The following is a 23,314-nucleotide window of genomic DNA, read 5'->3' as shown; positions in this document are numbered from 1 at the left end:
TAAAAGCTTGAGATAATCGCAAATGACCACAACACACAGCCACGGTTCACTTTGCAGCTTGAAAAGGCCACACCACCCCTAGGCTTCATCCTCTTCTGAGGGCCTTCCTCTCTCTTCTCCATGATCCATTCCAGCCAGCTGAATGTGAACCCCGCCTCTCTAACCAAATGCTCTATTCCATTGGATGTCAGACCACAACATAGACAAAATTCCCGTAACATTGAACAGCACAGAAAACATCACATGGGAAATGAATGGGATACTTTACAGACATCTTTAACAGGGTTTTACAAAGGGTTAAGTCACTAACTAGCTCAACTGACCCAAACAATGACCATCAATGTTTATCAACCAATATCCATAAATGCTGCTTTCACAACTTTTAAGGTAGATTTTAGAAAGTTGCTTTCAACTTCTGTAATTGCTGCCTTTAGCAAATAATTCAATTGCATTGTCTGGTTCAACAGCATGAAAGAGTACATTACTTAAGATTATAGCTATGCATTAGCTTAGGTTGTAAAAGTTGATTTCATGGGAAACCCAACACAAGTAACACTGTTCTCTTAAAGGTAGGTTAACAAACTGCACAAGAGCATGGCTGTCTTGAGCCTTGACTTCAAGGTGTGTTATTAACTTTAGCTGTGAGGTCCAGAAAAGTTCCAGTTATTTAGACTATAAGAGATATTTTCATAATATTGTATCATCAAAACCTGGACCTCAGAAATCTATAATGAATTGTTTTTAAAATGATTCACTGAATCATTTTGGATGGATGTCTGTTGAGTAATATAAGGATAGTGACTGTTTAAAGGGCCAAGCAGGTTCTGGGAAGGCTGGGGAAGCAGCCATGAGATTACTGAGGCCAGCATGCCACCCACTGTGAGGTTTCTTCACACTGCCTACAGAAGGCCCTGTGGGAAACTTGTGTTTAACGTCAATCAGTAGACCTGTCAGAAGCCACTTCAAGTAGCCACCAAGGCAGTCTGACAGCCATTATGGGGCTGAAACTCCCACCTCTGGAAGACTGTCTTTTAACGTCGGCTGTATCAGACATTCACTGATGAACTCTGCATTAGAACAAACAACAGTTCTAAGGTGGGGCTCAGTGAGGGGACACACTCCCTGCCAGCCATGACAGCTTGAGCTCAGTTCCCGGACTCACATGGCGAAAGGAGAAAAACCAGTCCTGAAGTTATCCTCTCATCTCCACACATACACATGGTACAAGCTCACCATAGCATGTGTATGCACATACCCACAAATCAGTGCGTGGCATTTAAATTGCTTTTAATTACTAAGGCTAGCTCATGTGTCTGAGAGAGGATGATTTACTACAGCCAGTGTGAGGCCCTCTCCCAGAATGCTCTTTCATGTAGTCTGCAACTTGAGGTCCTTATCTTCAAGGCCATTGGAAGAAGCAGTATATAAATGTTAGGTTTCTGAGCCAGCATAAAGAGTACAAGGCAGAGAGAGCCCAGCATCTGACATCAACAGATGGGAGTATTTATTTCAAACAGTGAAGGACAGACATTCTTCCGTGGGAAAGAGAAAAGCTGGTTGGAACCCTTTATAGGGGTGGGGTGCTGGGCTTAGGAATGAGGAAATTGTTGCAGCTATAAGGACTACATGTGGGTCTGCAGTCCCTGTTTCCTGGAATTCTCTGTTTCAAGCAAGATAGATTATCTTGGGAGACAGGCTACATTCCTGTCTGGGCTGTGCTGACTGTTCTTGGTTATCAGCTAGACTACATCTGGAATTAATTCAACCCCAAGTGACTGGGTACACTTCTGAGGGATTTTTCTTAAATTAAAGCATTTGAAGTGGAAAGACCCACCCTTAATCTGGGCCACACCTTCTGGTGTCGGTCCAAATAAAGGGCATGGAAGAAGGAAGCTTTTGCTCTTTGCCTGCTTGCCCTCACTTTAATGGTGAGTCCATTCCTTCACTGGCATTTCAGTGTATACTGAAGACCAGCTGAGACATCCAGCCTCATGGACTGAACAATTACAGATTCTCAGACCTTCCATGGGCAGACAGTCATTGTTGAACTAGTTGGATCACAGCATGTAAGCCACTCTAATAAATCAATAAATCACACACACACACACACACACACACGCACATTTTATCAGTTCCGTTCCTTTAGAGCAGCAGTTCTCAACCTGTGGGTTACAACTGCTTTGGGGGTCAAACAACCCTTTCTCAGGGGTCTATCCTGCATATCAGATAGTAACATTACAGTTCATAACAGTAGCAAAATTACAGTTATGAAGTAGCACAAAATAATTTCATGGTTGGGGTCGCCCCAACATGAGGAACTGTATTAAGGGGTTTCAGCATTAGGAAGGTTGAGAACCACTGCCCTAGAGACCCTAACGAATGCATGGGCTGACATAACAGCTAAGCGGGGTTTAATCCTGTAGAAATCCTGTTTTACAGCCAAGGCATTCCATCGTTCTAAACCCTGAAGTGGGGTACAGGGACATCCTCTCTTAACTGCTTCATGCTGAGGAGAGGGTCATTGTAAGGGGGAGGGAGAAAAAGTGGGGGTTTTGAGATGTAACTCTGTTTCTTGAGCCCATATATTGGCTCTTTGGCTCATCTGGTCACAGGACTCTGAGATAGTCTGGGCAGGAAGAGTTGAGTGATGGTGAGGAGGTAAGGTCTTCTACTCTTTGCTGCAACAGATTAGAGAGGAATTTTACAACAAAAGGACAGAAGATTAGAGCCAGAACTGTCATGATGAGGGGCCCAATACACAGGGTTTTCCATGTTTCCCACGTGCCCCAGAAGCCTTTCCAGCTTGATGTGGGCATCTGGCTCATGAGTCTATTCTTTCTTCTAGCTGTCTGGCATTCTCCCTTAGACACCTGATAAATTCATGTAGAAGCAACATTCCTCACCTAACATAGCACCATAGCACTGATTCCCCCTTTCTCTGCCATAATGAGATCAGACCTCAGTCTGTTTTGTGGTACCATGGCTGCTGGGTCCAACTAAGTTTGGAGTTTTTCAATGCTGTCTTGTACCAGTGTCAGATCAGCCATGATTTGTTGAGCAAGTTAGCTGTGTTGTACTTGTGGGGTCCAATGGTCATTCCTCACAGGCCCACAGCCCTTGCCATAGTTACTCCCGATAGGAATGGAAGTAATATGCCATCCCTTTTGGTTTAGATAGGGGTGGGCTGGTAATTAATTTTATTCCCAGGGATGACTGTAAGATCAGAAGCTAAGTATACAATTTAGCACATGGGGTGATTGAGGGGTAGCTAGAGAAGAAGCCTTGGGGCCTGTAAGATGGGTGTCATCAGGGGCTTTTGAGTTGCAGATTAGCCTAGTGCAGTTGAGATGGGGATCCACACAGTTAGCTGTACCCACAGTTTGTACTCGCGAGGCCCAAAGACAGGGCTTGGACATGAAGTCATTGGTTAACAGGATTTTGGTTAAGCTATGTCCAACTATGTAATTTGCCTTATCCTCAGGCAGATCCAACAGTCTTTTTCAAGATGAATTTTAGAGAGCATTTTCATGGCTACAGTTTATGATGGCAAGCATTTTAAGGAAGGGAACCTTGGGATCAAGGCGTTTGTTGGGGTTTGACTAGCTTGGTTTTTCTGAGGGGAGAGAGAGCAAGACTCCCCATGGATCCAAGGTGTGGATGGAGACAAAGATGTCCATAGCCTTCACCTCCAGGTGGAGAGTGGCCTTTGGAGAGGATTCTTTGCCATTAGCTAGTCATCTGTGATGGTTTGAATAAGACTGGCCCTCATAGGCTCATGTATTTGAATGCTTAGGGAGTGGCATTAGGAGGTGTGTCCTTGTTGGAGTAGGTGTGGCTTTGTTAGAGGAAGTGTGTCACTGGGGGTGGGCTTTGAGGTTTCAAATGTCCCAGCCAGGCCCAGTGCTTCCTGCTGCCTGTGGATCCCCAAAGGCCACACCTCCTAATGCTACTTCTTAAGCATTCAAATATATGAGTCTATGGGGGCCAATCTTATTCAGACCAGCACAGATGGTCAATATCTCTCCAGCACCATATGTGCCTTCTCACCACCATGCTTCCCACCATGACGACAATGGACTAAACCTCTGAAACAGTAAGCCATCCCCAATTAAATGGTGTTTGTTTGTTTGTTTGTTGTAAGAATTGCTATGGTCACAGCTATAGAAACCCTAACTAAGACACCATCTGAGGCCAAAATTTTGTTTCTCCAGTGTGATGGTGCTTCTTGGTTGTCAGCTTGACTACATCTGGAATTAACTAAAACCGCAAAATGGAGGGCACACCTGTGAAGGATTTCTGCTTAATTTGAAGATGGAAGATCTACTTGTAATCTGAATCTTTGAGGTAGGAAGACTCACCTTTAATCCAGATCTAATCTTTGCCACACCTTCTGTTGGAAGCCTAATAAGACATGGAAGAAGCAAGCTTTTGCCCTTGTCTGCTTTGCCTTGCCTTACTAGCAAGTCCATTTTTTCACTGGCATTAGAGCCTACTTCTTTGGGATTCTTGCATATACAAAAGACCAGTTGAGTCATCTAGCCTTGTAGATTGAACAACTACTGGATTCTTGGATTTTCTGTTCATAGCCGGCCAATGTTGAACTATCTGGACCACAGCCTGTAAGTCATTCTAATAAATCCCCTTTCTCCTCTCCCCACTTCTAAAAAAGACAGCCATTGTTGAACTAGCTGGACAGCCTGTAAGTCACTCTAATAAACCCCATATATATTCACTCTACCTGTTCTTTTCCTCCTGAAAAACCCAACTAGTACAGATTGGAAGAGAGTAAGTGTTAGGGTCAGTTCCAGGTGGCCATTCTGGGGCACAAGGGAGCCTAGCTAGTTTTAGTGTCATGGGTCCAGTTGGGCCTATTCTGTATAAGTAGGCAGGTCTTTTAAGACAGGAGGGATGTGTCCAAGATGGGAAGTTTTCTAGTTCAGTGGCTGTCGGGGTCAGGAGAATAATTTTGTGGGGTCCTGTCCATTTGGGGCCCAGGATGGGGTGGTATGCCTCTGCCAGGTAAAACAGGTAAGTCCTCCAGTATCTGGAAGGCTGTGTCTCTCAGTGGGGACAGGGGCTGGGGAGAGGAGGCGAGTTCATTGCCATAGCCATTGACCAAGATGCTACCTGTGGGAGCAAAGAAGTGTCTGAAGAATAAATGCCCAGGGGCGGGGAGAATAGGTCTACCATACAGGACCTCGAAGGGATTGAGGTGTGTGAGATTGGGGGGAGAGAGCAGGTTCTCAAAAGGTCTAGAGGAAGAAGCTTTTCCTAGCCTTGATTTTAGTTCTATGGAGAATTTGGTCACTTTCCCTAAGGGTGAAGTTAGACTAGGGGTTCCCAACCTGTGGGTCGTGACTCCTTTGGGGGTCACATCAGATATCCTGTATATCAGGTATTTATATACGATTCAGAACAGCAAAAAAAAAAAAACAAAACTCGGCATTGGGTGATAAATCAAGTGACTTCTGGACCATTGTCCAACTGAATGGAAGTTGAGAGGCCAAAGCAGGGAATGATTTCAGAGATGGAGCTAGGTGATGGTTGAGGCTGTTTTGTTGGAGGTAGGAAAAGCCTCCACCCATCCCTGAAGTGTCAGTTAGAACTGGAAGCATATGTGTGAAATCAGTTTCTCAGCCTCCAGAACCAAATTACCCAGTCTGTGGAACTCAGCTTGAGCAACAGAAATCCCCTTGTTGGGCATAATAGGACCCTGGGTGCCCCCTGAAGTTAAGATGGAGTGTGAGTTAGATGCAACACTGCATGGTAAATTCAGTGGCTCAAACAATGCACACTTAGGACTGTTTTTCTGAGCTGGGTGTGTGTGCACGGCTTGGCCAGGTCCTCTGTGTCAGAATCCCTTACAAGGCTCTGTTCTGGGCTGAGCTCTCATGCAATGACTCAGCTGGACAGGGACCAGTGCCCCCCAGGTTCTGCTGTCAGAGCTCCACATGGGCTGGGCAGCTACTGGACATGGAGCCTTTTGCTCCGTGCTCTCTGTTAGTCATAGGCTCTCTTCATCTCTTTGCCTGTGGCCTTTCCAGCATGGTGGCATGGACCAACACATACTAGCTGACTGCTCAGTAGAGAGTCACTAAGGATGCCAGCTCCAGGCTCGTGTGTCTGTCACTTTCCAGTACCACTGGTTTCTTTTTATCTTGCTGCTGAAGTATGCTACCATAAGCACTGGCTGTAAACAGCAGGCTTGTGGGCTGGGATCTGACCGGTCTTGCTGGGCTGAAATCAACAGCTCAGCAGGGCAGCCTTTCTTTCCAAAGGCCCCAGGAAAGAATCAATTTCTTTGATTTTTCTCAGCTTCTGGAAGTTGCTCTGAATTCCTCTCAGCTTGTGGCCCATTAACTAGTCACCAAAGCCAGCCACTTCACCTTTCCTTGACCATTCTTCTGAAGTCACATGGCCTTCCAACTCTGACTCTAGCCCAAAACAGTCCTTTTAATGTAATACATGAGCCCATCCAGATAATCCAGGATAATCTTCCATCTCAGGTCCCATTCTCAGTCACACCTGCAGAGTCCTATTTGCCCTATTAGGTGACATAATCACCATTTAAAGGTAGGATATGAACATCTGTAGGGGCTGTTATCTGTCCGTCAGTGCAGACTCACTTGCAAGAATTACCAGCAGTGGTCTGCTAACCAGCTAAGTGTGCTTATCTTTTGCTCAGGCCATTCCTGTGTGGATGGTCCAGGCTTACGGGCCTTCCCACAACCCCTTTTCCATGTGGCAGCTTCCTGCTACCTGAGACTTTTATTACCTGGAGCCTGAGAGCACTCCACTTCCACCCTCTAGGGTACCTGTGGGAGGTGACTGTGGCCAGACATCAGTCACTGCATGTATTCCTGTAACCCTTGCTTCCGTCACAGTAAGTTACATGGGAAGCTTGTCCGAGAGAGCCAAAGAGAAGTTAGAGGGTATCTTTTCTGCCTGTCGGTAGGGGCACAGGCCTTTAATTCCAGCACTCCTGAGGCAGGGGCAGGTAGATCTCTGAATTCAGAGATCTGGCCAGCCTGGTCTACACAGTGAGTTCCACAACAGCCAGGACTACACAGACAGACACTGTCTCAAAAGGATATCTTTTCCTTTTCATTCTTTTCTTTTACCCCATGCCAGGGATGAAACCCAGGGATAAAACTCCAATACACAAAGAGCAGGAGTTGGCAGACTACATTTGGCACCCTCGATTTTTATAAATAAAGCTTCATTGGAACATAGCCACCCCTAATTGTTTATTCTGGTTCATGAATGGCATAGTGGTGGCAACTCTGGCTGTGTGGACAAAAAAGCCTAATGTTTCATATTTGACCATCTACATTCTCTGCCAAAATCATGATGGTCCCCATCACTCAACATCATCGGAGGCAGAGGATGTCCTGCTCTATCTAGGGTTGCTGTAACAGACTGACACATGTTGGGGGATGCATAAAGAGAAGAAGTTTCCTTGGCTCACAATGCTGATGGCTACAGAGTCCCAACAGCTTGGTACAGACATTTGATGCGGGCCACCGGCCACCAAGCTGTATCACCACGTCAGGCAGAGAAGTGGAAGGGGGCACACACATGTGTAAGGAGGCCAAATGAAGGTGACGTCACTTTACAACAACCACCCTTGTAGGAACTAGCCCATTCGGGTATTGATCCTCTCCCGCAGTGGTGCCCTCAGTGACCTAATTAGCTCCTTCTGGGCCCCATCTCTTAAATGTCCCCCTTCTGAGGACCAAACTCCAAGCCCATGAAAGTTTAGGGATAAGTCACATCTAACCCATAGCAGATGACACAGCTGTTAGGATAGTTCTGAGGACATAGAGGGGACAGATAGAGAGCCGTGTTGTCCGTGAGCTGCAGGTCCTGTTAGTGTTAGAATAGCAACACCCAGGCTAAGCCACCAAACTGCCAGTGCTGAGCATTTTCTTTCTGCTCAGGTTTTCGTGTCGTTAGCTTTCTGTCTCTGTAACACATACCCAGGATAAATTAAAAAGAAGAAAGGTTTGTGTTGGCTTGTGGTTTTAGAGGTTTCAGTCCAGGGCTGCATGGCCCTGTTGCTTTGGACCTGTGGCAGCTCAGTCCATCACTGTGGGAGGATGCTTCTTTGCTTTATGGTGACCACGAAACAAGGCTGGGGCCTTAATGCGTCCAACTTTACAGGCACATCTCCATGACCGTAGTTTCTCCCCTAGGTTCCAGCTCTTAAAAGGCTACACCCCTCCCAGTAGTGCGGCAGGCTGGGGACCAAGTCTTCCCCACACAGGCTTTGGGGACACTTAAACAGTACTTCCTTCTGCACCTATATTGAGACTTAGCTTTAGGCTCTGGGGAAACCCAAATGGGATGTGCCACAGCCCAGCCTTGAGAGGCAAACCACACGAACGTGCCTGTAGATGTAGCCTGTGACAAGTGTTGTAAGAAGAGCCCTCCTGTGGAACCTCAGACTTCACATCGATCATTTAGGATGGGCCTGAAAGACTGGGCAGGAGTCCATCAGGCAGAGGAGGCATGGTGGAGTCATTCCAGATGAGGACAGCGCACATCCCTGAATGGACATCTGTCCAGTGTGCAGAGTGCCAGGCATTGCGCAAGCTCCTGAAAATAGAGCAGAGAGCCCAGAAGATGGCTCTGCACCAGTGGGGCAGCCAGCAGCAAAGACCATGTGTAGCAGGAATCTTAAAAGTTCTTATTAATAAAATCAAACCCGAGGCCAGTTATCGGGGTCAATGCTGGTAGATCAGAGAGACAGAACAAGCCACAGCTAGCTCACCTCGCCGGATCCTCAGCTGGTCTTGTCTCCTCAGACTGGAATCTTCTGTGTCCTCATCCCAATAGCTCTCAGCTGAACTGCTGCTTAAAAGCCTGAATGCTTAATCAGCCAAATGCTTAACCAGCCAAATGCTACTAGTTTCTGGTCCTCACGCCTTATATACCTTTCTGCTTTCTACCATCACTCCCTAGGATTAAAGGCTTGCTTCCTGGGATTAAAGGCGTGAGTCACCATACCTGGCTGTTTCCAATGTGACCTTGAACTCACAGAGATCCAGAGGGATTTCTATCTCTGGAATGCTAGGATTAAAGGTGTGAGTGCCACCATTTTCTAGCCTTTGTATCTAGTGGCTGTCTGTTCTCTGACCCCAGATAAATTTATTAGAGTACACAATATTTTGGGGAACACAATACCACCACAACCATGTTCAAAAGTGCTGGTCTGAGCTGTAGGAGTTGTGTATGGTCTCTGATTCCTGTCCTGTTCCTCTCAGGTGTGGAGCATGTCAGAGGACACTAAGGGTCCTACAGAGCCCCTGGTGGGGTCCAGGAGCCTCTGGAAGGACCTCAGGGTACTCCTGCCTGATACAGAGGGGGAGCTGAAGCTGGAGCTCAGTGAGAAGGTGGACAGGAGCATGACTATGCTGCTGCAGCAGGCTGTGGGCCTGTTCTATGCAGGACATTGGCAGGAGTGCCTGCAGGCCAGCGAGGCCATCCTGGACTACTCCTGGGAAAAGCTCAACACTGGGCCCTGGCGAGATGTAGACAAGGAATGGCGCCGCGTATACTCCTTCGGCTGCCTCCTGAAGACCCTGTGCCTCTGTCAGGCACCACAGAAGGCCACTGCAGCGGCCGAAGCGCTGCGGGTGTGTGACATGGGCCTGTTGATGGGGGCAGCGATCCTTGACGACATCCTTCTCAAAGTCATCTCAGTCCTCCAGGCATACCTTCTCCCAGGAAAGCAGCCTGCCTGTGGCCCCCACCAGGACCAGCCTGCCGCCAAGGTATGGGTCTCTGTCCATTCTGAACCGTCCAGCAGCCCAACCCATCTTCTAGAAGAATCCAGTCCTCTCCCTGGGTACAGTCTCACCCAGGCAGCCTCTCTGCTGAAAAGGGCATTGTGTTGATTTGGGGAATGGGCAGCTGGACCCACAAGTCTCTGCAAAGGCAGTGTCTTTAGAGCGGGTGGTGGCAGCTTCATTAATCTATGGGAGGCCACTCACAGGGACTAGGCAGAGCCCGCCTGCTGCAGCCTCCTGCAAACTGCTTCCAGGCAGCTCTGAAGGAAACCCAGCATGCTTCTCACCACCTAGTGGGAAAGCTCCTTCAGCCAGCAGACCAAGGTTCAGGGGGCCAGTGTGTTCTGCCCCTCCAGGCCTCATGGAGTTGGCCTGGGGTGTCAGTGTCCCAGAGTTATTCTAAACCTGGAGCACAGCTTACACACAGACCTCAGCCGGCTTCAGCTGCAGTGGCCTCTTCTCTAGATTGTCAGATAGGTCCTGAGCCCCAGAGAGGAAAGCCAGGGCTGTGTTGGATACCAGCCATGGAATTCTGCACTGTTTCTCATGTATTTCTCAGTACTTTCCTGCAGGTCTAGAATGTCCTGTTGAGTGTGATTTCTGTATAAGCAAGATGTGATGGATGTCATTAGCGCATGAATGTGACCACAGTGGAAAGAGATCCACAAGCCAGGAAGAGAGGCAGGGTTGAACCTTTCACCTGAGGAGTTGAATGGGTCGGTAGGGAAAAGCTGAAGCCACTGGCCTCTGTTTACCAAATGAAGAGAAGCTAGGCATAATGGCACACATCTGTAATCTGAGCACCTGGGAGGCAGAGGCACAGGATGGAGAGCTTGAGGCCACGCAGGTCTACAATGAGATTTCACCTGGAAAAAAAAAAAGTGAATAAATAATAACAACGTTAAGTTACAAATTAAGAGAGAAGCAGCCGGCCTCAGGGACTGCCAGCAGCCAGTGTTTATGTGGTGCCTGGTGCCTTCTGTGGGGCCCTAGGGTTGTGCACTGTTTCACTCTTTAGAGAGCACGACAGTCTACAGTTCAAGAGACAAATGTGTTCCCTTTGACCTAAGGGTACGCACCCCCATCTTCCCACCAAGTGTGTCCCAAGGGGATACAATGGTGGAATCCTGCCCAAAGCGGTGGGGTGCAGGATGCATAGCCAAAAAAGAGAGAGCACAGGCTCCTAAGTCAGCCTGCCTGGGTGCAGTTCCCATGCTACACCCCATCTGGTCAGACAGGGTCCCTTCCTCTCTATGCCTCACAGTCCCTTACTGGAAGATGGCATCCACTTACCAACTTCACTGGGCACCCCCAGTGGCCTGGATGAACTGGCTGAGCAGGTACACAGAATATCACCACCTCCACCCCAGAGCTGATGTTCCCATGAGGCTGTAAAAGAATCTTCTGTTGCTAGAGGAGGGCAGAGGAGGCTTCTGTGGGGGGCTGTACAAGGTGCCTATGCTGAGTGTGGCGATAGTGCAAAGGAAGCAGGGTCAGTGCCCGCCGGCCAGTGGTCCTGGGTGCCACACGTGGGTGCTCTCATCACCACCAGTTTACAGATGAGGGAATGGAGGCCCAGGATGTCACCACCAGTTTACAGATGAGGAAACGGAGGCCCAGGAATGGTCAGTGACCCGCTCAGCTTACCTGAGGGAAATGGATAAGGAAAGCATGGTGCAGCCACTGGGTGGCAGTGTGGAAACTCGTAGGACAGTGCCTGGATGCAAGGCACTCACTCGTCGGGACCTCGGCCGCCAGCAGTGCTCTAAGATCATGAGCCGGCTGAGAGCAAAGGGTCCTTGGGCTGGTGAAAGCAAACAGTATAGAAATGCCATCTACTGCCGGGTGCAGTGGGCACTCTGGAATCTGAGGCAAGGGGATTCTGGGTTCAAGGTCAAGTTGGGCTTCCTAGTGAGACCCTGTCTCAAAAACACAAAACATAGCTCAGTGTAGTGGTGAACTTTACCCCTTGCACTTGGGAGGCAGAGGCAGGTGGTGTCTGTGGTTTTGAAGCCTGCCAGGGCTATATGTTGAGCCCCTGTCTAAAACAAAACATGGGACTGGGGAGACAGCTCAGTGAGGAACTTACCACACATAGAGGAGCACCAGAGTTTGATCCCTAGAACCACATAAAAATCTCAGCATGGTGGCGTGTACTCGTCATCCCAGAACTGGGGAGGTGGAGACACGTGGATCCAGGGGCTTGCAAGCCAGCCAGCCTAACTGAATCAGTGAGCCCCAGGCCAGAGAGAAAACTCATCTCAATAAGGTAGATAGTGCATGAGAAAGAGTAACACCTGAGGTGGTCCTGTGCCACACACATGTGCGCACACAAGCACACCCAGATCAACACAAAAAAGAAAAGCTGTCTGCTGTTCGTAATGACACCTAAGACATCCTGCCAGTGAGACAGACTCCAGAGACAGACAGTGATGCAGACTCCAGAGACAGTGAGGCAGAGACAGACTCCAGAGACAGTGAGGCAGACTCCAGAGACAGTGAGGCAGACTCCAGAGACAGACAGTGAGGCAGACTCCAGAAACAGTGAGACAGACTCCAGAGACAGCTGCCATCTTGCTTTGTTTGGATTCTAAACAGAAGGTGAGGTGTGACTCCAACTCAGCTCCGGATGTGGCGTTAGAGCGGGCAGTACCCAGGCTTCGATGCCCAACCCTGCAGCACTTCAGGAAGCACTTTCTCGTTCCTGGGAGGCCTGTGATCTTGGAGGGTGTGGCTGACCACTGGCCGTGCATGAAGAAGTGGAGGTGAGTAGCCACTGTAGGGAACTGAGGTCCTTCCTCCTGAGTGTCCCCAGGACTCTCTGAAAACCTCTTTTGGCCACTCATAAGTCACCACCCTTCAAAAGCCCCTTGATTGGTCGCCAAGGATCAATGAAGTTGAAGTGGGATACTCTGGGGCTGGCAAGATGGCTACAAAAGCCTAGTGGCCTGAATTCAAGCCCAGGGACCCACAAAGGTGGAAGAGAGAACCACAAAGTTGTCTTCTGACCTCCACACGTGACACAGTGGCATGCATGCCTCCCAGCACATGGAATAATGAATTTTTCAAAATTACCTAAAAATGTGAGTTATCCAGAGTTCTGCAGGGGTCTAAGCTGCTTGCTGACATGTGCTCACCCTGAGCAAATCCTTAAGCATGCCGGAGTAGCTGGCTCAGAGATGTTAGGTGTTAGCTGGGTGGTGGTGGCTCACGCCTTTAATCCCAGCACTTGTGAGGCAGAGGCAGGCGGATCTTTGTGAGTTTGAGGCCAGCCTGGTCTACAGAGAGAGATCCAGGACAGGCACCAAAACTACACAGAGAAACCCTGTCTCGAAAAACCAAAAGAAAAAGAACTGTTAGGTTGTTAATACCAGATCTCAGAAATCCACAGGTCTTCCTTCTCCAGGCCCTGAGGCCAGGACTGGAATCACCCAGGAGATGGCTCCTCCTGGGATTTCAGAGTATCTGGATGCCTGAGAGCTGCTGCCTGAGAGAAGTGTGAGGCTGCAGTCGAGAACAGGTTTTAGAATGAGGGGGTACACTTGCCTCCTCCTTCCCTGTTCATGGGTCTTGTCCTCAGATGCAGCCCATTGTATTTCAGAAGCACAGTGGGGGCTGTGAGTGAGCATGTGGGCTGCCTGGGCACAACCTTGTTTTCTCTTCCTATGGCATTGGCATTACAGTGGGGAGCCTAAGTAGTCATGAGATGACTTCAGACACGGGGCGTTCATAGGTCCTTCACAAACACTGTGATGTTTCCTGTAAGGACTGGAGAATCCTGAGATTCCAGCATCCACAGGGGTCGTGTAAGCAGTACTCTGGGCATTCTACAAGACGACTGTAGCTCAAGGGAGTGGTTTGAGTTGAGTTGGCCTGTTGTGAGTGTGTGGAGGAAGTGGCCTGAGACTCCAGTGAGGAATTCTGTAGGAGCACAGCATAGCAGTCATGCTCCAAATGAGGCAGGTACTGGCATCACCTCCTTTAACAGATGGGGAGCAGGGACTCGGGAAGGTTAAGTAACTCACTAAATGGTTCCTGCCCCACCCTAGGCTATAAGAGTTCAAAGCCAGCACTTATCTCTCTCTCTCTCTCTCTCTCACTCACACACACACACACACACACACACACACTGCTTTCCATCTGTCCCAAGGTTCCTCAGCTCGGTGACAGGGTGAGAAGAGTGAAGTTAGAATCCTGGACAGCAAAGGTAGTCAGCGTACAGTATATGTGACTGATGTGACTGAGGTTGAACCTGAGGGCTGGGCATGGTGTGGGCAACCATCTAGATCCATACGCAAAGCCACATCAGCTGTGTGGTCTTGGGCAAGTAGCGTCACTCTATGGTAAGACCTCTGTCAAGAGAGTGAGGGCAACAGTGGTCTCCACCTCATGAGGTTTTGTGAGTATGAAGAGAACCAAAGAAGTTCATTCCTAGATGTCAGTAGCAAGGATGCATGCTGGTGACTGTGGTGACGGTGCCGATGCCTGCTCTTGCAGTCTGCAGTACATCCAGGAGATTGCTGGCTATCGCACTGTCCCGGTGGAAGTGGGTTCAAGGTACACAGATGAAGACTGGTCCCAGACCCTCATGACCATCAATGAGTTCATCCACAAATACATCCTGAGTGAGGTATATGGGAGTTACTATTTAACAGAGGGACAGTATGACTGAACTTAAAGGCAAGATTTATGTCTCGGACATCTCACCACGATTTTTAAAATAACTTCTAATGAAAAGCAGTAGCCTAAGCACTACACCTGCATTGTTTTCTTAAGGGAGAAGCTGCAGGAGATGTCTGCATGGGAGGTCACTGATCACATCAGGCTCCAGGTTGGGCAAAGAGCCACACAGAACAGTGGTGGGTGGGCCCAGGGCTGGGGCTCAGCAACCAACTAGGCAATAGGGCCATCTAGAGGTACCTGACACAAACTAACCAATGGTCACCTCTACTTTCTTCCTCTGGTTCAGGCAAAGGACGTTGGGTATCTTGCTCAGCACCAGCTATTCGACCAGGTAAGTCTGAGACCATGTTCCTACCCTGTACCCCCATCTGTGGACACCTGGACATGGCAGACCCGCAGGGCAAAGGAAAGGAGCAGAGGAGGGAGCCTATTCAGTCTGACTCAAACCCATAGCAGATGCACCAGGAAGTCCAGGAGTGACTGGCTGGGGTGGCCGCAGCTTGGCCCAGGGCTCAGCCACTGCATTAGCAAAAGCTACTTAAAGGTTTACTTGGGCTCCTGACTTGAGGGGACACAAAGGCCTGGCAGCAGGCTGGTCACACTGTATCCAGTCATAAGGTGGAGATGAATTCTGGTGCCCAGCTGCCTTTATCCCTTTTATTCACTCTGGGACTTCGGCCTATACGATGGCACTACCCACATTCAAGGTGAATCCTTCCACCTTAATTAAAGCTCTCTGGAAACACCCTCAGTACACATACTCAGAGGTATCTAACTCTAAACCCAGGGCTAGAAGGTAAAGCTGCTCTTAACTTTAAGATGAGTTAGAACTGTGTAAGGCTGCTTCAGCCAGATCATGCTACTTAGCTCTGTCCCTCAGCTCCCCAGTTTTCCTCTGCTGCTCATATCACCTCAAAGAGGAGTCTGAACAGCCATGAATTCTGGGGACAGGGCACAGACTGTTTTCTAAGACCTTTGTGTCTATAGGAAGCTTAAGCTATTGCCAAGTCTTGGAAGTCTCTGGCCACTACCTTGGGCTTGTCAATAGACCCATCTCCAGAGCATGTATTCTCTGAGTCTCTGAATCCTTGGCCAGTGATTTTGATGAGATTCAGCCAACCAATCACCCTTCAGAAATCCTGATGGCATCATCAGGAACCAACCAGAGTTATGCTTAGCATCCAGTGGCAAGACCTGGTGCCATTCAATCAAAACACTAATGTGGTATGCGAGGAGCCTGGGGGTCTAGCCATGTTGTGGATTGTGGAACTATCCAAGGACTCCCTACAACACTAAGCCCTCCAACGACCAGCCTATAAGGCAGCGATTTTTACACTGACCACTCGAGACAGAGAAGTAGCTGATACAACCTCCCTGCTGGAACATTCTGGTTTCCCACCCAGAGGGGCAGAGAATGGTCTTTGGTTTTCTGACCTGCAAGAGGTTGTAGTAAGGTCACTTGCTCTCTGAAAGGCTCTTGAGTTTCATGTTTCCATTCACCTTGAGGTTGAAAAGTGCCCCCAGGACCTGAGGTGTCAGGCTGCCTGGTGCTAGGGGCTGAGCCTGCACCCTTGGGCTCAGATCCAAGTTGCGAAGGGCCCACTGTGGGTAGGGGCTTTCCAATAAGTAGCTTCTTCATGCCAAGGCCACGGCTCTTCCCAGAAGTTAGGCCAGCACACTGAGCCCCACACTGAACCTGACAGTGGCATTATTCCCTGGCAGAAACCACCCCCAAAGCTTTATGTATCACCACATTGTGTACCTATCAAACATGTCTCATTAGGTAGCACAAGCCTGGGCTGTGAAAATCCAGAGGCCAAGAAAAATCCATGCCACTGTTCCAGGGAGATCAGAATGTAAACTGTTCAGAAGGTGTAGGCAGCCAGGGGGGGAAGTAGGGGCAGAAGCAAAGGGGCATCTTGGAGGCATTTTCCAATGCCACCTGGTGGTAAGCTACTCACTGCTACTCCTGAGAGCGGCTGAGACCACAGCCTCCTTGAAGAGTCACTCACCACAAAGGAACCCAGTTCCCACGAGGCTCTTGAAGTCTTGCACTGGCTATCAGGTTGCTGTGTGGATCAAGGTCCAGCAGCCTCTCATATCCCCCACTGCACCAGGCCAAGGTTTCAGCCTCTGCTAATGTCATTAGTGGAGAATGTTGACGGCTGGGTCAGTTCTGCTCACTCGCTAATAAGACCCAAACCCCTGGCCAGGCGGTGGTGGCGCACGCCTTTAATCCTAGCACTTGGGAGGCAGAGCCAGGCGGATCTCTGTGAATTCGAGGCCAGCCTGGGCTACCAAGTGAGTCCCAGGAAAGGCGCAAAGCTACACAGAGAAACCCTGTCTCGAAAAAAAAAAAAAAAAAAAAAAGACCCAAACCCTTCCTTACCACTAATTCGATTCTGAGTGCCTGCCTTGGTCCCCTGTTAACTGGGAAGTGTGTGTGTACTTGGCCCTAAAGCTTTCTTTTCTGACTTCTGAACACTGCTCAATAACTCCTCCCTTCCCAGAGTGAGTCTAGTAAGCAGCCTACTTTGCTGTCTTTGTAGTAATTTATTTAAAATACACCAATTGTGATTTCTTAACAGGTAGTAACTTTTTGAAACCCATCCCCTCCAGAGATCTGATAAATATCTAGTGCATTTGACTTATTTCTGAAACAAGGTCTCACTATGTCACTCTGGCTGACTTCCAATTTGTCATGCTCCTGCCTCAGCATTGCAAATGCTGGAATTACAGGTATGCACCAAGCACAATACCTGTGGTTGTTTTCTAACTGGTGTGGTGACTCACACCTTAATGCCAGCAGAGGCAAGTGGAGTTCTGTGAGTTCGAGGTCATTCTAATCTATGTGGTGAGTGCAGGCCAACCAGGGCTACAAAGTGAGCCTGTCTCAAAAGCAAAACAAAACAAAAAGACATTACTCTTTAATAAATGACAGGATGCTTTTTTCCCCCCCATTTTGGGGTATAGAGCAATACCAGGTTTCTAAAAAGAAAAATATCTATGTAATATAGAAATAAATATGAAGTAAGATTATAATTCTATTATTTATATCTTACGGTTTTATTTATTAGAATATGAACCTAAGCTGGGTAGGATGACACATACCTAAAACACCTGTACTTGAGAGGCTGAGGGAAGAGGATGAGAAAGAGAGAGACTGTCTCAAAATGAATCAAGGAGTGTATTTGGCTGTCAGGTATCAGCTGGGGCCTGGCTGGCATCCCTAGCCCTGGCTTCTGCTTTCTGTACTACCCTCAGATCCCAGAGTTGAAGCAGGACATCAGCATCCCTGATTACTGTTGCCTGGGTGACGGGGAGGAGGAAGAGATCACTATCAATGCCTGGTTTGGTCCCCAAGGAACCATCTCCCCACTGCATCATGACCCCCAGCAGAACTTCCTGGTCCAGGTAGGAGTTGCTGCCAGACAGAACTAGTAAGGAGCTTGTTGTGGTAAATACCCATAATCCCAGCACTTGGGAGCTTCAAGTCTGAGTGAGCTATGTGAGACCCAGTCTCAAAGGGGATTGGGGGGTGGGGAAGGGGGGTGAAAGGGATGTAGACAGAAAAAAAAAAATAGTCCTGAGGCCCTAGGGTAGAGCTTCTCCCAGATCAAGTCTGCACCCAAGTGGGATTTCTTGAGCCAGATAGGAAAGCTCTTGGGAAGAGGGCCTGGCACATTCTAGCAGCCCCATGCTCGCTCTATCACCTGCCAGCCACCCTTTCTCCCACTGCTAGCTTGCACCTGTGGATAAGGGCTGATGGAACAGGTCTCTCAGCCACTGACAGATGTTTCCAGAGACTCGGTCAAAGGTCTGTCACAAGGGAAGCAGCACACATCCACTGCTTTAAGAACTTGTCACAGGCTAAGTTGCTAAAAAGACTTAATAAATGAGAGCATTCTTGCAGAGCATTGGGCCAGCCCTGCAAGGCAGCTCAGGAACGGCTAAGAGCCAGGGCCCAGGAGCCCACTGCCTGGCATGGTCACCAGCTGTCATCTTAGTAAACTCGAGCAATTCACTTTGCCTCTGTTTCCTCACAAGTGAAGAGAAGAGGAAACTCCCCTGAGATTAAGCCAGGTTCACACTCAGTGCTTGGCTGAGCTTAGCTGCATGCAGAACACTAATCTATAAGGCACCCGAAGGCGAGCCTTCTCGGAATGTCAGAGCATGTGTGGGATGAGGCAGCAGGACACAAACCACCAGAAAGGCCTGGAAAGGCAAGTCCACAGGCCTGTAGTCAGCAGGCCAGCCTTGCTGTCCTGAAGCTGACGGGCCTCTTCTCTCCCAGGTATTAGGAAGGAAGTACATCCGGCTGTATTCCCCGCAAGAGTCTGAGGCTGTGTACCCTCATGAGACACACCTTCTTCATAACACCAGCCAGGTGGGCACACGGGGAATCGGTGACATGGGGCCTGCTGTCCGTTGAGACTAGCAGGTGACTTTTCTTGCTTTCTGCAGGTTGATGTGGAGAACCCCAACCTAGAAAAGTTCCCCAAGTTCGCTGAGGCCCCATTCCTGTCCTGCGTCCTGTCCCCAGGAGAGACCCTCTTTATACCTGCTAAGTATTGGCATTATGTGCGTTCCCTGGACCTGAGCTTCTCAGTCAGCTTCTGGTGGTCATAGCCAGGGCCAGCGTGCAGAGGACCCACAGAGCAGACGCCTCACCCAAAGGCAGTGAGCCCAGTGGGAAGGTGCAGGCCCTGGCTGCTGCGGGACTCCCAGTCCTGCCCCCCAGCCACTCTCTGTGAGCCACATGTGTGGCAGGACTGCTATGTGTACCTAGGCCATCCAGATTACAGATGCTTCATTCCTTTTCATTGTAACTTAAAATTTTTCAACAACATGAATAAAAAAAAAATTCTAAATTAAAAAAAAAAAAAAAAAAAAAACTTTTCTTCAACAAAATTCCCCGCCAGGCGGTGGTGGTGCACACCTTTAATCCCAGCACTTGGGAGGCAGAGCCAAGCGGATCTCTGTGAGTTTGAGGCCAGCCTGGGCTACCAAGTGAGTTCCAGGAAAGGCGCAAAGCTACATAGAGAAACCCTGTCTCGGAAAAACAAACAAAACCAAAAAATTTACCCAGCTGCCTATAGCAAGGCAGGCAACCAAAGAGGCACTGGGAAAGGAAGGGCAGGGAGAATTGGCCCTAGAAGGGAGACACCCCCGCCCATGGGCTCTCTTGGTGGGAAGTACTGAAGGAGGGGAGCCACATGTGTCCCACAAAGGTGGCTGGCTCAGAGAAGCAGAGACCAGAGCAGTCAGGACAATGAAAGGGTGGCCAGGCAGGTGTGGTTAAGGCCAAGGGGTGCACAGTGCGTGGAGGGAGACTGGAGCCTTGGGAGGCTGGCAGTCCAGGCTGCAACTAAAGGTAGTTTAGGTGGGCTGGATTGAGCTCTGAATGGACTGGCCTGGCTTACTGTGATCAAACCCATCCTGAACTAGCTTATGTAAACCTGTGGGTTCCTACAGCACTCCTGGGTGGCTCAGAACAGGTCTGGACTGTTCCCGACTTCCCCTCCTCCACCTCTCTGATCTCCACATAGTGTCAGTTTTCCCTTTTCTGGAAGGCGGAAAAGGGCAACTCTGACTTCATCTCCTCCCCACATCTTGACCCCCGGTATCAATGCTGGTCCCTTCAGTTCAAACCAAGAATCACCAGTAAGGTGGCTAGGCCTTGGGCAATCCCTCTGGCTTCATGGATGGCTGATAATTGACAGGACCAACCTAGCTCCCAGCCCCACCCAATCCCACATGACAAGGTGACCAGGCCAAGGAATCTGAGCTTGGTCACACAGGGCTTGGGAGTCTAGACCACCACAGTATGGCTTTTTAGACAGCTAGCTTTGGCAGGGAGGGATGTACAGCAGGCTGAGGCAGCCAGAAGCCTGGGGAGTAGGTAACGGGCCTTAGAGGTTGGCATCCTGTCTGCACTGACAGTTGCTTCTGTAATCTTACTTGGACAGTTAGTACAACAGCAGTGCCGCTTGGAGCAGTAAGGTAGTAGGCAGACCAGCATTCCAGCCCACAGAACCTCACGAAGAGCCACACATCCCCAGTGGCTCAAGCACTGGCACACTTTGCTAGATGTGGGTTGGCTAAGTGGCTTCAGCTTCCTGCAGCGGCCTGGCCTTTACAGTACCACCTGTGACAACCAGCAGGTTCAGTACTGTCCTGGCCACTGCTGAGCAGCAGATGGCCATCACCAGGTGGGAGGCAAGGAGGATGGAATGGCTCTACCTATGGGCAGGTCCCAAGGTTGCTGAAAGCCGCATTAGGGCTGCCTTGTGCTCACTGGGGAGTGTGGACTCTCAAGCTGACTTTGACCACAGAGCCCACAGGTCCTTCAAAGCGAAGAAAAGAACAAGTGTGAAGACCCATCGGCCTGTCACTCACATGGCACATGGGATCTGCTCCACACAATGGTCCTGGGCCAGGACTGGAGACATGGCACTCAACTGTGTGGGCTTCTTGTCCTGGTGTTGAACACACCATGGAGTAGGGGTCAGCGAGGCCAAAATACGATAAACCTGAACTAAGCTAAATGCAGCCGACAGGGTGAGAGGCTAGGACAGGGCAGCAAGGGGGGCCGGTAGGACATGGCTATGTGGCTGACAGTGGAAGAGAAAATGATGAGGGATAGAACAGGACCTCAGATGGCTGGCGTTTAGGACCCACTCCCAACAGCAGGGACAGCAGCCCTGTCCTGCTTGGGTTTTGTTTGAGATTTTTGTTATCAACTTAACACAAGCTAGTCATCTGGGAAGAGGAATCTCAATTGAGAAAAAGTCTTCAGAGTGCCCTGAGGCAAGTCTGTGGGCATGGTCTTGACTGATGATTGCTATGTGAGGGCCAGCCCACTAGGAGCAGTGTCACCCCGGGCAGGTGATCCTGGGTTGTAAAGAGAGCTGGCTGAGCAAGCCACAGAGAACAAGCCAGCAAGCAGCACTCCACGGCCTCTGCTTCAGTTCCTGCCTCCAGTTTTCTCGTACCTTGAGCTCTTTGCCTTCGTGATGGACTACGAGCTGTAAGGAGAAATAGTCTCTCCTCCCCAAGTTCCTTTTGGTCATGGTATTTATCACATCAATAAAAGTAAACTAGGACAAGCCCCAAGAGGGACAACTAGGCCTGGGAAAGGAAAAGGAAGGAACAGCGGAGCTGGAACAGGGTCAGGGCTGGGAGTGGGGTGAGGCCAACTGGTTTGAGATGCCACAGTGTAGACAAAGACCTGCAAGTGGGAAGGCTGGGAGCTGGAGAAAGCAAGAGGAGCCTGGTCTAGTCAGTGATTCCCACCCAGTGGCACCAGTGGACCAGAGGGCAGTGGCAGAGGGGGCAGGACAGACTGCAAAGGCCTAGATGGACATCAGACTAGGATCTGGGATGTGAGGGTCTTGGGTGGGGAGTGTTGGTCCGTGTGGGATGCTTACACTGACTGGTTGGTACCATGGTAAAATGTTGGAGACAGGGAGACAGGTGGCAGGACAGAAGCTATCTCCAGGGCTCCTTGGTCACTGAACTGAAACAGGATAGGCAGGCACTGGTCATCCCAAAGCGGGGACTGAAGAGGCACCTTGCCCAGTGCAGACCTGAGGGCAGGGCTACAGGGACTACCCCTGAGCTACACCTTGAAGGCTCTGAGAGTGCAGGGCATCCTGGGACTGGGGACTCACGCTCCCCACCCAGAGGCCCCAACTCCAAGCCCTGGCTTTTCTAGATGGGTTCTGCTTTTCTGACAGAGTTCAGCAGAGGCAAAAAATGGGGTGACCTGTGTGTGACATCACTGGAACCACCAGCCTAGCCCCTCTAGAAGGAACCTATGGCCTGATCTTTCCTCATCTGGGCCAGTATGGGTTCTGACATGTTGGAGCAGAATAGAAGCAGGCAGGGAACCACAGTGTGGCAAGAGCTGATCAAGGAAGGGTATTGGGTACTGCAGTGGTGAGCCCAGGGACCAAAGGGGAGGAGCTGAGGAAGGAAGGAAGGAAGGAAGGAAGGAAGGAAGGAAGGAAGGAAGGAAGGAAGGAAGGAAGGCTGGCTGAGGTGAGCGGATGAGAACCATCACTGTGACTCCTAATTCAACCCAGTCATCTGAAATCAAAACAGGGTCTCAGCAGGGTGTAGCATGTGACTGTCAAGGAGAATGGAGCCAAAGGCAGAGCAGCTGTGTAGTGGGTCCTGCTATGACCTTGAAGCACTGCCCCTGGGACATGGCTTTTTGGATGCTTAAGATCTGAAATGCACACGCGCTGTTCTCTCACTCGTGGTTTTAGATGCTGAGACGGACCAGGCAGAAGAACAGCATGGACCATAGCTCGGCTTCCCAGGACCCTACAATAAATCTCTCGTGCTATATTGAGTTCTTATCCCCTAATAAATCCCCGTCCTTTAAACAGACTCCATGGATTTCTCACCATACCTGGCACCCAACATGGGTTGGGTGGGTCCTCCCTGGCCCTTATCCATGCAGATAAACTGCCAGGAGAGCTAGCCTCTTACTCCTGCTGGCTCAGACCCTGGCTGCCTCCCAAGCCGTGGATCTCTCGCCATACAGCTGCTAAGCTGAGGGGTATGCTCTGGTTTGGACACCAAACAGCAAGGGCTGGACAGGATTTGAGGACCATGTAAATGCCAGGGACAAGGAGGCTGGACTGACTCTCAGGCTACTTGCTGAAATAACTGGTGGGCAGATGGGGAACAAAAGGCCCCATGGGAACAGCACAAATCAAGTCCAGCCCAGCCTGCAAGAGGCTACTGCATTTGGGACCAGAGGAAGGTGCTATTGTGGCTGTGGACACCAAGGCCAAGATCATGGACCAAAACCACAGCAAAAGCAAAAC

The 23,314-nt window shown here is 49.7% G+C and overlaps 1 protein-coding gene across 5 annotated transcripts; it reads left to right on the top strand.

Moving 5' to 3' along the window:
* Positions 1 to 4,212: 4,212 nt before the first annotated feature.
* Kdm8 (lysine demethylase 8) lies at positions 4,213 to 23,265 on the top strand. 5 transcript variants are annotated; one of them, XM_037210829.1, is made up of 8 exons: positions 4,214 to 4,344; positions 9,267 to 9,776; positions 12,390 to 12,556; positions 14,289 to 14,421; positions 14,761 to 14,805; positions 17,739 to 17,888; positions 18,769 to 18,861; positions 22,748 to 23,265. In XM_037210829.1, the coding sequence occupies exons 2-8, from the start codon at positions 9,276 to 9,278 to the stop codon at positions 22,946 to 22,948; spliced, it is 1,290 nt and encodes a 429-aa protein (XP_037066724.1). In that variant the 5' UTR covers positions 4,214 to 4,344; positions 9,267 to 9,275; the 3' UTR covers positions 22,949 to 23,265. The 5 variants fall into 5 exon arrangements, with proteins under 5 accessions (XP_037066733.1, XP_037066724.1, XP_037066738.1 ...); XM_037210834.1 differs by lacking the exon at positions 22,748 to 23,265 and adding an exon at positions 18,939 to 19,369 and having other exon boundaries at positions 4,217 to 4,344; XM_037210831.1 differs by lacking the exon at positions 4,214 to 4,344 and adding an exon at positions 4,368 to 4,619.
* The last annotated feature ends 49 nt before the right edge of the window (positions 23,266 to 23,314 follow it).

This window comes from Peromyscus leucopus, chromosome 1 (assembly GCF_004664715.2).
Source record: "Peromyscus leucopus breed LL Stock chromosome 1, UCI_PerLeu_2.1, whole genome shotgun sequence".
NCBI lineage: Eukaryota > Metazoa > Chordata > Mammalia > Rodentia > Cricetidae > Peromyscus > Peromyscus leucopus.
The sequence above is the reverse complement of the archived record's forward strand: the minus strand, read 5'-3'. Positions and strand labels throughout refer to the sequence as shown.